General features: G+C 47.8%; 2 protein-coding genes across 27 annotated transcripts in view; one reads left to right on the top strand and one right to left on the bottom strand.

Annotated features, from left to right (window-relative positions):
- The window catches only part of TDRP (testis development related protein), a 43,814-nt gene extending 37,214 nt beyond the window's left edge, over positions 1-6,600 (top strand). For all 5 annotated transcript variants that reach the window (XM_069567600.1, XM_069567581.1, XM_069567591.1 and 2 more), the window contains exons 3-4: positions 2,661-2,764; positions 4,076-6,600. In XM_069567600.1, the coding sequence (XP_069423701.1) occupies positions 2,661-2,764; positions 4,076-4,421 (450 nt within the window). In that variant the 3' untranslated portion in view covers positions 4,422-6,600. The remainder of the gene's footprint in view (positions 1-2,660; positions 2,765-4,075) is intronic.
- Positions 6,601-10,956: 4,356 nt separating this feature from the next.
- Positions 10,957-12,163, bottom strand: part of FBXO25 (F-box protein 25) — a 32,991-nt gene continuing 31,784 nt past the window's right edge. For all 22 annotated transcript variants that reach the window (XM_069567425.1, XM_069567476.1, XM_069567348.1 and 19 more), the window contains one exon: positions 10,957-11,717. In XM_069567425.1, the coding sequence (XP_069423526.1) occupies positions 11,628-11,717 (90 nt within the window). In that variant the 3' untranslated portion in view covers positions 10,957-11,627. The remainder of the gene's footprint in view (positions 11,718-12,163) is intronic.

Below are 12,163 nucleotides of genomic sequence, written 5' to 3'. Positions count from 1 at the left end.
TCTGTTAATTTCTGCTTTATACATTGATGTGTTCCAGTGTAGGGTGCATAAATATTTAACAACTGGATCTTCTTGATAGAACTGACCCCTTTATCATTATATAGTGACCTTCTCTGTCCCTCTTCACCATTTGTAAAGTCTGCTTTGTGTTACATAAGTATAGCCATCCCTGCTGGTTTTGGGTCACCATTTGCTTGAAGTTAGTTTTACATCCATTCACTCAGGCTATGTGTGTCTTTAAAGCTAAAGTGAGCCTCTTTGTAGGAAGCCTATAGTTGGGTCTTGTTAACCCATTACAGTTTACATATATTTTTGTGTATCCAAGGACAGATTACTGTAGTTGGAATTATTTTTAGTACTTTTTTCCTACTTTTAAATTAGAATTATAAGTGATTTATGCACCACCATTACTGTATTACACTCTTGAGTATAAATTTGCCTGCACTAGTGAGTTTTACTCTAGCTTCTTGTTTATTTTCACTCACAGAACTCCTTTAAGCATTTTTTGTTAGGCAGGTCTAGTGCTGACAAACTCCCTCCACTTTTGTTTGTTTGGGAGAGTCTTTATCTCCCCTCATTTCTGAAGAACAGTTTTGCTGATATAGAAATCTTGGTTGATAGGTTTTTTTTTCTTTTGTTATAATATCCTATGGTAATTATAATTCAGTAAGTAAATTAAGAAAATGTTTAGTAGTTAAAAAGTGGCACCCCACTCCAGTACTCTTGCCTGGAAAATCCATGGGCCAAGGAGCCTGGCAGGCTGCAGTCCATGGGGTCGTGAAGAGTCAGACACGACTGAGCGACTTCCCTTTCACTTTTCACTTTCAAGCGTTGGAGAAGGAAATGGCAACCCACTCCAGTGTTCTTGCCTGGAGAACCCCAGGGACGGGGGAGCCTGGTGGGCTGCTGTCTGTGGGGTTGCAGAGTCGGACACGACTGAAGTGACTGTAGCAGTAGTAGTATATCATCTCATCCTCTCCTGGCCTGACAAGTTTCTCGAGAAATCTCTCCATATTGGGGTGAAGGGTTCCTTCGTATGTAACTAGTCTCTTTCACTACTTTCAAAATTCTTTGTCTTTGAACAATTTAATTATGTGTCTCAGTGTCGATCTACTTGGGTTCGACTTATCTGGGGTCCTTTGGTCTCATGGATCTGGATATCCATTTCTTCCCCCAGGTTTGAGACATCTTCAGCCCTTATTGTTTTAAGTATACTTTCTGTCCCTTTCTCTCTTATTCTGTAATTCCAGCAGTATAGATACTGTTTCTCCCGATTGTGCTCCACAAGTCCCTGTGACTGTCTTCATTCTTTCTCTTTCTGTTTTTCCTTCTTCTCATACTGGATAATTTCAGATGTCTTTGTATCTGTGCATTGTCAAGGCTAGTTTTGATGCTCTCTATTAAAATTTTTGTTTTGTGATTATGTTTTTAAGATTTTTTCTTTATGGTTCCTATTTGTTTGTTCCATGTGTTGTTTTCCTAATTTCATTTAGTTATCTTTGTGTTGTTGTGGTTCACTAAACTTCAATAGGGTTATTTTGAATTCTCTGATAGTTCATAGGTACCACATTTCTTTAGGGTCAGTTGTTGAAGTTTTATTAGCTCCCTTAGGTGCCATGAAATTAAAAGAAGTTTACTCCTTGGAAGAAAAGTTATGACCAAGCTAGACAGCATATTAAAAAGCAGAGACGTTCCTTTGCTAACAAAGGTCCATCTAGTCAAGGCTATGGTTTTTCCAGTGGTCATGTATGGATGTGAGAGTTGGACTATAAAGAAAGCTGAGCACCAAAGAATTGATGCTTTTGAACTGTGTTGTTGGAGAAGACTCTTGAGAGTTCCTTGGTACTGCAAGGAGATCCAACCAGTCCATCCTAATGGAGATCAGTCCTGAGTGTTCATCAGTAGGACTGATGTGGAAGCTGAAACTCCAATACTTTGGCCACCTGATGCAAAGAGCTGACTCACTTGAAAAGACCCTGATGCTGGGAGGGATTGGGGGCAGGAGGAGAAGGGGACGACAGAGGATGAGATGGCTGGATGGCATCACTGACTCGATGGACATGAGTTTGGGTGAACTCCGGGAGTTGGTGATGGACAGGGAGGCCTGGTGTGCTGCATTCCATGGGGTCTCAGAGTCAGATACAACTGAGCGACTGAACTAGGTGGTATCACATTTGTCTGCTGTTTTGTGATTTCAGGCTCCAGAGCCATCAGAGTGACTCCAGGCAAAGGCATTTGACAGGAGAGCCCTGCAGATGCACTTCCTTTTCTCCATCCCTTATTACTCTGTTTGTTCGAATCTAAGGTGCCAGGCGTTGATTATATCCTGATTTCAGAAATGAAAAAGTAACAAAATCATTTCTAAGACTCTACAAAATGTGTGGTGGTGCAGCCTCCCTACCCCTCAGCACCCCTCCACCCTCGGCTGGGAGCCCCATCAACCTGATGTGGTTTGGCTGAAGTTACTAAACACGGGTGACTGTCTTCAGCCACATGGAGACTGCCCGCAGCTGATGGCTGAACTCACTGTGCAGACACACAGATAAGGCAACGTGGGCCAGCTTCTCCACTGAAGTGTCAGTTTCACGACCACTGGGTGACTCGACTGTGACCTGTGTATTCACTGCATCAGGTCTGATCTTCTCTTAACCTTCCATTAGGTTCCAGGAGCAAGTTTCCGAGGCTGGAAAGAAGTGACTTCTCTGTTTAACAAGGATGACGAGCAGCAGCTGCTGGAAGGGCGAAAATCCCCCAAGTCCAGAGCGTGAGTAGCCGCTGTCAGGGGAGCAGGCATTCCAGAGACAGAGGGCAGGGCCATGAGAGGGGACAAGAGGGGCTTCCTGCCCTGTGAGGAGATGGAAATGAGTTGTTCTAAGTATAAGCACTTTGAAAGACTATGGAAAAATGGAAAAAAATTTTAAAAAGTTTCTCAGACCAGCTCTTGAACTTCCAGCTGTAAACTGAACTTACAAGCCTTAAAGCAGGTGGTAGCCACATGTTTAAGGTGGGCAGGTGGCAGTTGTTCTAGAGAGTCAAGGAAAAACCCAGTTAAAAATGCAGATTGCCTGTAAACTGTACTTACTTGCTGACAATGCTGCTAGTTAAATATTTTGAATTTAAAAAATATATATTTAGGGAATTCCCTGGTAGTCCAGTGGTTAAAACTTGGTGCTTTCACTGCTGTGGGCCTGGGTTTGATCCCTGGTGGGTGAGCTAACATCTCACAAGCCATGTGACATGGCCAACAAAAAAATGTACTTAAAGATGAAAATATAAATTTAAATTTGAAAATATAAATGGTGTTGCCAACAGCAGGTGAATCCTGGGGAATCTGACCATAGAGAGGCTTCTCCTCCATGGACAGGGCACCTTGGCAGCACTCAGGACCCATCAGAGCCATCCAGTCCTCCCCCTCCTCTGACCACGTGATCGTGACCTCCCCACCCTCTCTTTGAGGACTGTGTCAGTCAGTCCTCTGGGCTGTCTGGGTGGCAGCTAACAAGCCAGCGTCTCCTGGGGGCCTTGAACCTGTGTGTGTTCTGCCCCTCAGTCCAGTTAAACAGGACTTGGAAGGTTGGACCTATGTTCTGGGGATGCTCTCCGCAGCCAGGCCAGGGGACCCGCGGCCAGGGTGCTGTGTCGTTTGTGGGGACCCACCTCCAGTTGGCTACATTTTCCTCAGGGCACACAGTGCTCTGAGCTCGGAACATCTGAGGCTGCAGCTGAATAAGCCTGTGGCAAACTGACTTGGTACAGGGAATAATCTCTGTTTCTGAATCTGGGATCTGGGGCTTCTTTTCTCACATATCTTCAGAGACAAGCTCGGCCTTCTGTGTGCCTTGAGACAGCTTGCTTTTCTGTCTTCTCCTTGAGGCTGACTTTGCTTGATTTTTTGCCAAGTGGTGGTACCTTAAATATGGCATTCACAAATTTTGTTAATCACATGTACTCACTGATTTTTCCATATTAAAATTCAGGTTTTACATATCTATGTTTGAGTTTATTTATAAAATAAATACAGCTTGACATCCTAGGATGACTGATCACCAACACTTAACTCTTTCGTCTCCTGTAGCACTAACTTACGATTAAAAGAAGAGTTGAAGACAGAGAAGAAGTCTGGATTTTGGGACAATTTGGTTTTGAAACAGAACATACAGTCTAAGAAACCAGATGAGATTGAAGGTTGGGAACCTCCGAAACTTGCCCTTGAAGACGTGGCAGCAGACTCGGGCGGCCCTTCGAGTGACCGTGAGTCTCGGCCGGGCTGGCCGGAGGACACCAAGGGCTCCACCAAGTACACCAGCCTGGCCACCGCAGGGAGCAGCTCGCGCTGGAGCCTCAGGTCGGCCGGAAAGCTGGTCAGCATCCGCCGGCAGAGCAGAGGCCACCTGACGGATGACTGGGAGGAGCTGGAGTGACCGTCCAGCCCGCACATGTCCTCACACCAAAATCTGCCTGACCGTGCACCTTTGAATCTCATCTCCTTCGCATTCCTAGAGTCTGCAGCGTCGTGGTGTTTATCAGTATAGTGTCCCGTCTGGTCTTTCCCAGATGAAAACCACAGAGGATCTGCTCTGTGCTGTTTCATTTGGCTTTCCTCTTCAATTGCCAAGTGAGGAAATTCCAGGAGTCCTGTGAGTTCTCAGTGGACACGCACAGGGTCCACCTGTCATCCGTGTGCCGCTGACCTTAGATGGGAAGTTCACCGCGGTGGGGATTTGCTTTTTGCCACAAAGCTGTCTTTCTGTGTCCTGAGTTGCAGTTCTGTGTTCTGCGACCCGATCCCTGTCTCTGCATGTAGCACACACCTGTATTCTACGACACAAGAATGTAGCGGCCACACACTTCTTTTCTGTTGTCAGAAACCTGCAATCCAGGTGTAACGTGGGTCTTCCAGAGGTCACGTCAGTCACACTGTGCTAGCTCTTCGTTCATATTAAACCATAAAATATGCAAGCAGATTAAATGCTGGAGAAGGGAAGGCTGTATCCGATCCCCAGAAATACACTGTCTGCAAACACAGCTTCACCTCCCACAAGCATATTAGATGGTGACAGTGTTCCCATCTTGAGGTTCCTGAACTTTTAAATACTGATGTTTCTTTTCTTCTAAAGTTTGTTCTCTTATTTTGATTGCAGACTAAAGAATGCTATAAAGCATGGATCAGTTTTAATAACTTGACACTTAAATTTGTTTGGAAAATATTAACTTATTAAGAGTTGAAATTGTAGGTAAAATGCTGAAAGTGCCTCTTTTCTGTAACACCCAGGGTTTTGTTTTTTCCAAATGAGACTGTTGGACCCTGAGAAGCTGTGTGTTGTGCCTGGTTCAGGAGCGTCACTGAACATCTCTTGTGTCTCTGAACTTGCTCATTGTCTCCTTGACAGGTGGGCCCCAGGTCAGGTACGCAGCACGCATGTCCTCAGCAAGACAGACCTGACCCACAGGAGGACCACGTGTCTCTGAGGTCAGAACAGGTATAGGGGTTTTTGATTAAAAAGAAAAACCTCCAGTTACACTGTGCATTCCTCTCTTGCGAAAGCCACTGCCTTCAAGGTATTCAGTGAGCAGATCTGTGCTGTTCCACACTAGGGGTGTCCTTCAGCATTTCTGTGGACTCCAAGGGGTGAAGGGGGTGACAGAGTGCCTGCCTGTCACCTGCCATTTCTCAGTCGGTCAGTCTGTGTACACCCAGTCATCTAACTACCAGCCGTCTAGCCACAATCGACATGTCAGCTAACCATCTGTGTCTGTCATCTGTGTAGCGTCTGTCAAAATCACCGACGTCCTTCTCTTTCTAATAGACAAGTTTACTTCACCGAGCCTTGAAAGGGGGACATGTGAGTGGTGGTAAAATCCTGTTTGTCTTAGAACCTTGAAGTGGTTAATAGCGGAGTTGAAAACCGTGTTTCCTCAGGTAAACAGTTCAGCTCATTGACTGGAGTCCTTCTCCCTAGAGACACTTGCTGTGACTGAGATGAGCTGTCTGAAGCAGGAGCTTCAGGCTCATCTTGGGCTAATCCTGTGATGAGGTGCAGGGAAGGGACTTGTGTGTTTGAGGTTCTGGGCAGAGTGCTCGGGGTGGGGGCAGGTGGGACAGCCTCCAGCTCGGGGAGCCCGTGCCGGTGTGCTGCGATGCTAAGTGCCTGTGATCCCCTTGGGGACACACGTGATGCACAGCTGGCAGAACGGCCCCTCATGCCCCTCATTCCTCACAACCGAATGCAAGCCAGACTGGGGTTGGATTATGCACGTGAATAATACTTTTCTTATCTACAAACGTTAAGGTAAAAATGAATTTTTCTTCTGTTGTATCTGATTAAAATAACTGTGGATTTTAATATAAATATTTATTGGTGTGCTTTGGGGGAAAGATATTTTTTTCTTGATGGAATTTACCAAAGCAACTTTATTTTGTTCACTGGCTGATGAGAGAGCGGGTCTGTCTAAATTCTGTAAACTGCACAGCTTCTCTGAAGAGTGACGTGTCTGCTCTTTTGCCTATTGTTTTGTCATTAACAGGAAAGTGATTGGTTTTAAAGGAAGTTGAATTCATCCATAATGCTGAAGTTTTTTAAAATAAAAACATGGTTTATATCCTGTTAGTTTGCAGTTATTGACATCTGCCTCTGACGACTTAGAGCTGATGACATCTTCTCAACACTTTGTCTTTCAAGATACCAACGAAATATGTAGATTCATGGATAAATGACCAACTTCAGCCTCAGTCATCAGGATGTAGCTTTTACATGAACAGCCTTCAGACGCTATTTATAGTAGTAGGCACTGTCAGCTATGGGGTCGCAGAGAGTCAGACATGACTGAAGCGAGTTAGCAGCAGCAGCAGCAGAGCCCCATGTCTGAGCCACCCACCCTGGGCCCTGCTTTTTTCCAGTCACTTGAAGGGGAGCCTGAAGCAAGCCTCCCCTTCAGCCGCCAGCCTGAGTAGGTTCTTTCATCATTTTTTAACATTTCAACTCTTCTTTGCAAACAGTGGCCTCTTGGTGAGAAACCCTGACTCCCGTTAGGACCTGGGTAGCACCTGTGGTGCTGTCTCGAGCCAGGTGGTAAGCACGCGTCCCACCAGCCTCCTTCCCAGTGGTGTGTGTCCTGGGCAGCCTTGTCCTCGCCAGCCTCGTGGCCTGTGCCCTCCCCCAGGTCCTGCTCCGCACCTTCCCCTGGGGGCCTGCGGCTCTATGGTAGCCTCAGACCCCGACCCTGGGGTTCTCACTCACTTCACCAGATGCTCCAAATCTTGTGCAGGCAAAGGGCCTTCTCTTCTCTCTGCCCAGTTTACTTCTAGCCATTTAGCTTCTTTCCAGATTTTATGGTTAAGTCTCAATTGATACTTGACCGAACAAAAGATAGGCAGGACACTATTTATAGTAAGCTTTAAGACAGGAACTGGCTAAAATTTTTGTAACTGATGAAATAGCCCACAGGGGGTGCAGATGGTGCTGAGTGACTGACCAAGGCAGTGGCTGCCACTTGCTGTCTGGCAGAAGTGTGCTTCTGGTGGTGGGTGTGAGGCAAGGAACCCTCTGAGGGGCTTCCATGGCACCATGCCCCAAAGACAGATACCACCACTTCCTGTAGTTGCTGCTTCACCATGGGGGCCTGCATGTGATGCTGTCGTGGTGAGTGCACATCCCCAGAGCTGTGTCCTGTAGTTTGTAAGTGTGTTGCATCCCGGCCCGGCCCAGCCCAGCCCAGTTGGCGCTGGCCAGCTGCCAGACTGTTCAGCCAGCTGAATGCACTGAAGTTTTCAGAAAAAGCACTTCTCTAAATGTCTTTCAGTTCATATTGTGAAGAGTCTGTGCCCCCAAAGGACACAATCAATAGAGTAAAAAAGGCAACCTCGGGAATCAGAACATGTTTAAGTCATCTAGCTGATAAAGGCTTAAGTGTCCAGAGCTGTAGTAGCTCCTTCCACATTCAACAACAAAACCACAGACAACTCAATTAAAAGGCAGGCAGGTTCTTGAACAAGCACAGGAAAAGATGCTCAACACCACTCCACGACAGAGAAATGCACATCAAAGCCACAATGAAATAACCACCTCCCACCCACTTGGATGACAACTATCAAACCAAAAACCCAACCCCATAACCTAACAAGTGTTGCGAGGACAAGGATGGTGAGAAATGGAACTATTCCACACTGTCAGAGGCAGCACCATTTTACATTCCCACCATGGAAAATAGTATGGTGGTTCTTCAAAATATTAAACGTGTATTTACCATACGGTCCTGCAATTCCACTTGTGGGTATATCTCCAAAGAGAGATTTGTATAACGTGTTCACAGCAGCTCCAAGTAGGGAGCACCTCCACACCAGCAGGTGATGAAGCAGCAGAATGTGGAGGACAGGCAAGCCCACAAGGGAGGGAAAGCCTAAGCCACACTACAACATGGATGAGACAGCGTGGATGCTAAAAGATGCCAGTTGCGCAGCGTGTCTTCAGCAGTCCAGTCCAGAGAAGCCAACTAAAACCGCCAAGTGCAAGGCTGGTTCCGCCAACAAGTCGACACGTGACCACCTCTGTGGATGCAGAAAGGGAACTCAACAAAACCCAACACCCCTTCATGTAAAATGCCCCAACAACATGGGGCTGGAAGGCAGCACCTCACCCCAAGGCACCCAGAGACGCCCAGCTTGCAGCACACCCACAGGCGAAGGACAGACAGCCCCCAGGGACCGCCGTCCTCACCCATGGGGGTCTGGCGGGAATGCTGGCAAGGAAGGAAAAAAGGGTATCCCGCTGAAAGGAGTTGATAAGCCCCCTTCACGTGCAGACCTCACAATGTACATCTGCATCCCAGGGAGTCAACAAACTACCACTAGATCTTTTTAGTGATTTCAGCAAAGTTCAGTTGACTCAGTCGTGTCTGACTCTTTGCGACCCCATGAACCACAGCAAGCCAGGCCTCCAACATCACCAACTCCCGAAGTCCACCCAGGGATGGGTGACTGGATGGGTGGGATTCAGTGATGCCATTGAATCATTGAATTCAATGATTCAATTCATCCATTGAATCAGTGATGCCATCCAACCATCTTGTCCTCTGTCATCCCCTTCTCCTCCTGCTTTCAGTCTTTCCCAGCATCAGGGTCTTTCCAAATGAGTCAGCTCTTCGCATCAGGTGGCCAAAGTATTGGAGTTTCAGCTTCAAAAGCAGCCAAGTTAAGAGGACTTCCCTGGTGGCTCAGACGGTAAAGCATCTGGCTACCATGTGAGAGACGTGGGTTCAATCCCTGAGTAGGGAAGATCTCCTAGAGAAGGGAAGATTTCCTAGAGAAGGAAATGGCAACCCACTCCAGTACTCTTGCCTGGAAAATCCCATGGACGGAGGAGCCTGGTAGGCTACCGTCCACGGGGTCGCAGAGTCAGACACGACTGAGCGACTTCACTTTCTTTCTTAAGAGGATACAGAATCAGTGTACAAACACCTTACGTCTTGTTTGTGTATGATTCTAAAAGTGGCATTTACAGCAAAACACCAAACCCTTCAATACTGTCCCAAAAGGAGATGTGGTTCTCTGTGGACAGCCCTGACCACGCACAGCCGACCATGTGAAGCCCCGAAAGCAGCTCCTGTGTCAGCTGCAGAACCTACCGTGGCTCCTCCCGACTCACAAGTCACAACCCGGGTCAGAAAATGTACCTCAGTGCCAAGGCGGACACCATGGATGTGCTGACGGTGCTTCCTGGGGGCGAGGCTTCCCACAGGGGTGCTGCGGGGCCCCTGCAGCTGTCCAGCGAGCACAGAGGGCACGCAGGTGCCACAGCATGGGCAGGGAACGACGCTCAGGAATGCCACAAAAAGCTGCGGCCCAGGACAGCCCCCCTCTTCCTGATCTGTGCCATTCGATCATGGGGAAACGACTGGTCGGGGCCCAGGGACAGTGTGCATGGTCTCTCTGCCCCTCCCCAACTGTACCCCAGTCACATCCCCGCCCACTGCTGGAAGTCCTGCATGTGGGTTCCGGTCCAAGCATATCTACTGCCTGTGGAGATGGGCTGATTAATGGGGAACAGCTACACAAGTCTCCCAAGACTTTTCATGTTGTTGAGGGGGAAGAACTCACTTTAGGAGGTTAATGTCTTCTTAAGAAATTAACACAAAAAAGACCAACACCCCAAAAGTAAACACACATTAGGTAATTTGCCAAAAGTAAAACAGAACAGAGATAAAAGCGACCAGCAAGCTTTCAGGAGAAACGGCCCCCCTCACAGCCTCTTCACACATCCATCTTCAGGGGAGAAAGATGCCACCACCCACTGTCGCCACTGCTCTGGGAATGTCCCTGCAGATTTCTGACTTGCTTCCCGGGCTCTGCTTCTTATTTGACATGAGGAGAGCATCATCAGATGGATGTAAGCACCTGTGCAGTGTTGCTGATCACAGAGTGATTCTTTCCAGCTGCATGGTACCGTGTCACCAATAAAAACTATTTCCACAAACTCTTGTGAAAAAAGAGCTGGCTGTAAAATGAAAACAATATATATGCCATTGATGGTTTTATGAAAAGCTTCCACCTGATTCACACACAGGGAAACTATCATCTGACAACTAAGCTTAGTTTTGGCTGCACCAGTTCGGCACAGAATGTGTGCTGAAAGCACAGACTCTTTATTTACAAATACGCAAGACTGCACATTTCCACCTGCTAAGAAGAAGGAAGCAGAAGTGACTGGGTTCGGGTCCCTGACCCTGTTCATTTCTCCCCTGCATCTGCCGGGGCCATTCCAACGTGCTTTCTGGCAAGCACAGATATTCTGGGTGCCATGGTTATGCACCAGTTTTATTCTCCTATAAACCTTTATTTTCAAAGTTTTCTAAAATGTACATGCAATATTTTTAAAATAAAATTATCTTTGAGAGGTTTCAATGAACGATTATCAAAATCATTGACACTACTTTTTTCAGTAAGATGCAAAACTGACAAAGTTAAAACAGGTAGACAAACATGATTTATTACTCTGCTAGAAGAGGATTCCAAGCAGTGGCCACACCAGGCTCCCCAGGTCAGGGTCCTGCCTGTTGGCGTTGGGCACGAGCCCTGGACCACAGCCCCAGACGCAGGCCCTTGTGGGTCTCAGCCGTCTGCACAATTCACAACCCACTGCTGCGCATCCAGGAGACAGGCACATACTTCCCTGGATCCTTCTGTATCTGAGAAGACTCGTGCAGACACAACCAAAACAGTTAATATACATCTTAAGAAAAATAAATATTCTGTACAATGTCATTACAAGGATCAGTGATCTACCCTCACCCCAATCACTACAAAATCGGAAAACCATCATTTGCGCTAAGAGGCATAGTCTTCTTGGCTGTTGGTGTCAGTTCAGCACAGGATGTGGTGCTGAAAACACACTCTTTTTGAACCATATTTACAAATACACAAAGTTCCAAATTTTAATGTGCTTAGAAGAATTTTTTAAAGAGAGAAGCAGAAATGATTTTGCTGGGGTTCCTTGACCCTATTTCAAAGGTGGATTTTGCTGGGGTTCCCTGACCCGGCTTCAGAGGTGGAAGCCACAGGCGCCCCTGCCCACAGGCCCTTTTCACGTTGTCTCCAACGCAGGCTCCAGGTTATGGTGGGCCTGGCCAGGCCCTCAGTACTTGAAAAGGTCGATGAAGTGCTGCGGGGACACAGGTGTGAAGCAGCTGTCCGGGTCAGCGGCCGTGCAGGGGTGGCCCGAGTCCTGTGGGAGGGGCAGGGCGTTACCACACACGCCGGGAGGGAAGACAGCTCAGAAGTCACCAGGCATTCACTTAAATGCACCTGGACCCCACTGCACAGCTATGTGGACAGCAAGCGAGAATTAGGAACACGTGGCTGCTCAGCGGGGAGAGTTTCTGCCAGTGCATGGGGCACAGGCGGCCCTGAGTCAGGGGGCCAGGAGGAGCCCGCACTTCTCTCCTCCCCACCCCCACCCCGCTCTGGTCATCCTGCCCCCTCCCCCAGCGGTGGATCAGGATCCACTCTGGAACTGCCCTGGGCACCACCCCCCCATGTTCACACGAGGGCCCAGCACCATGTCCCACAGCAGACACACCCAGGGCTCGCTTGTGTCAGCAGAGAGAACAGCCTCAGGACCTGGGGGTGAGTTAGGCCAGTGTCTGGAGATGGGACTGCTCCCCCCAGCCA

Source organism: Ovis canadensis, chromosome 1, assembly GCF_042477335.2.
Source record: "Ovis canadensis isolate MfBH-ARS-UI-01 breed Bighorn chromosome 1, ARS-UI_OviCan_v2, whole genome shotgun sequence".
Classification (NCBI taxonomy): domain Eukaryota; kingdom Metazoa; phylum Chordata; class Mammalia; order Artiodactyla; family Bovidae; genus Ovis; species Ovis canadensis.
The sequence above is the reverse complement of the archived record's forward strand: the minus strand, read 5'-3'. Positions and strand labels throughout refer to the sequence as shown.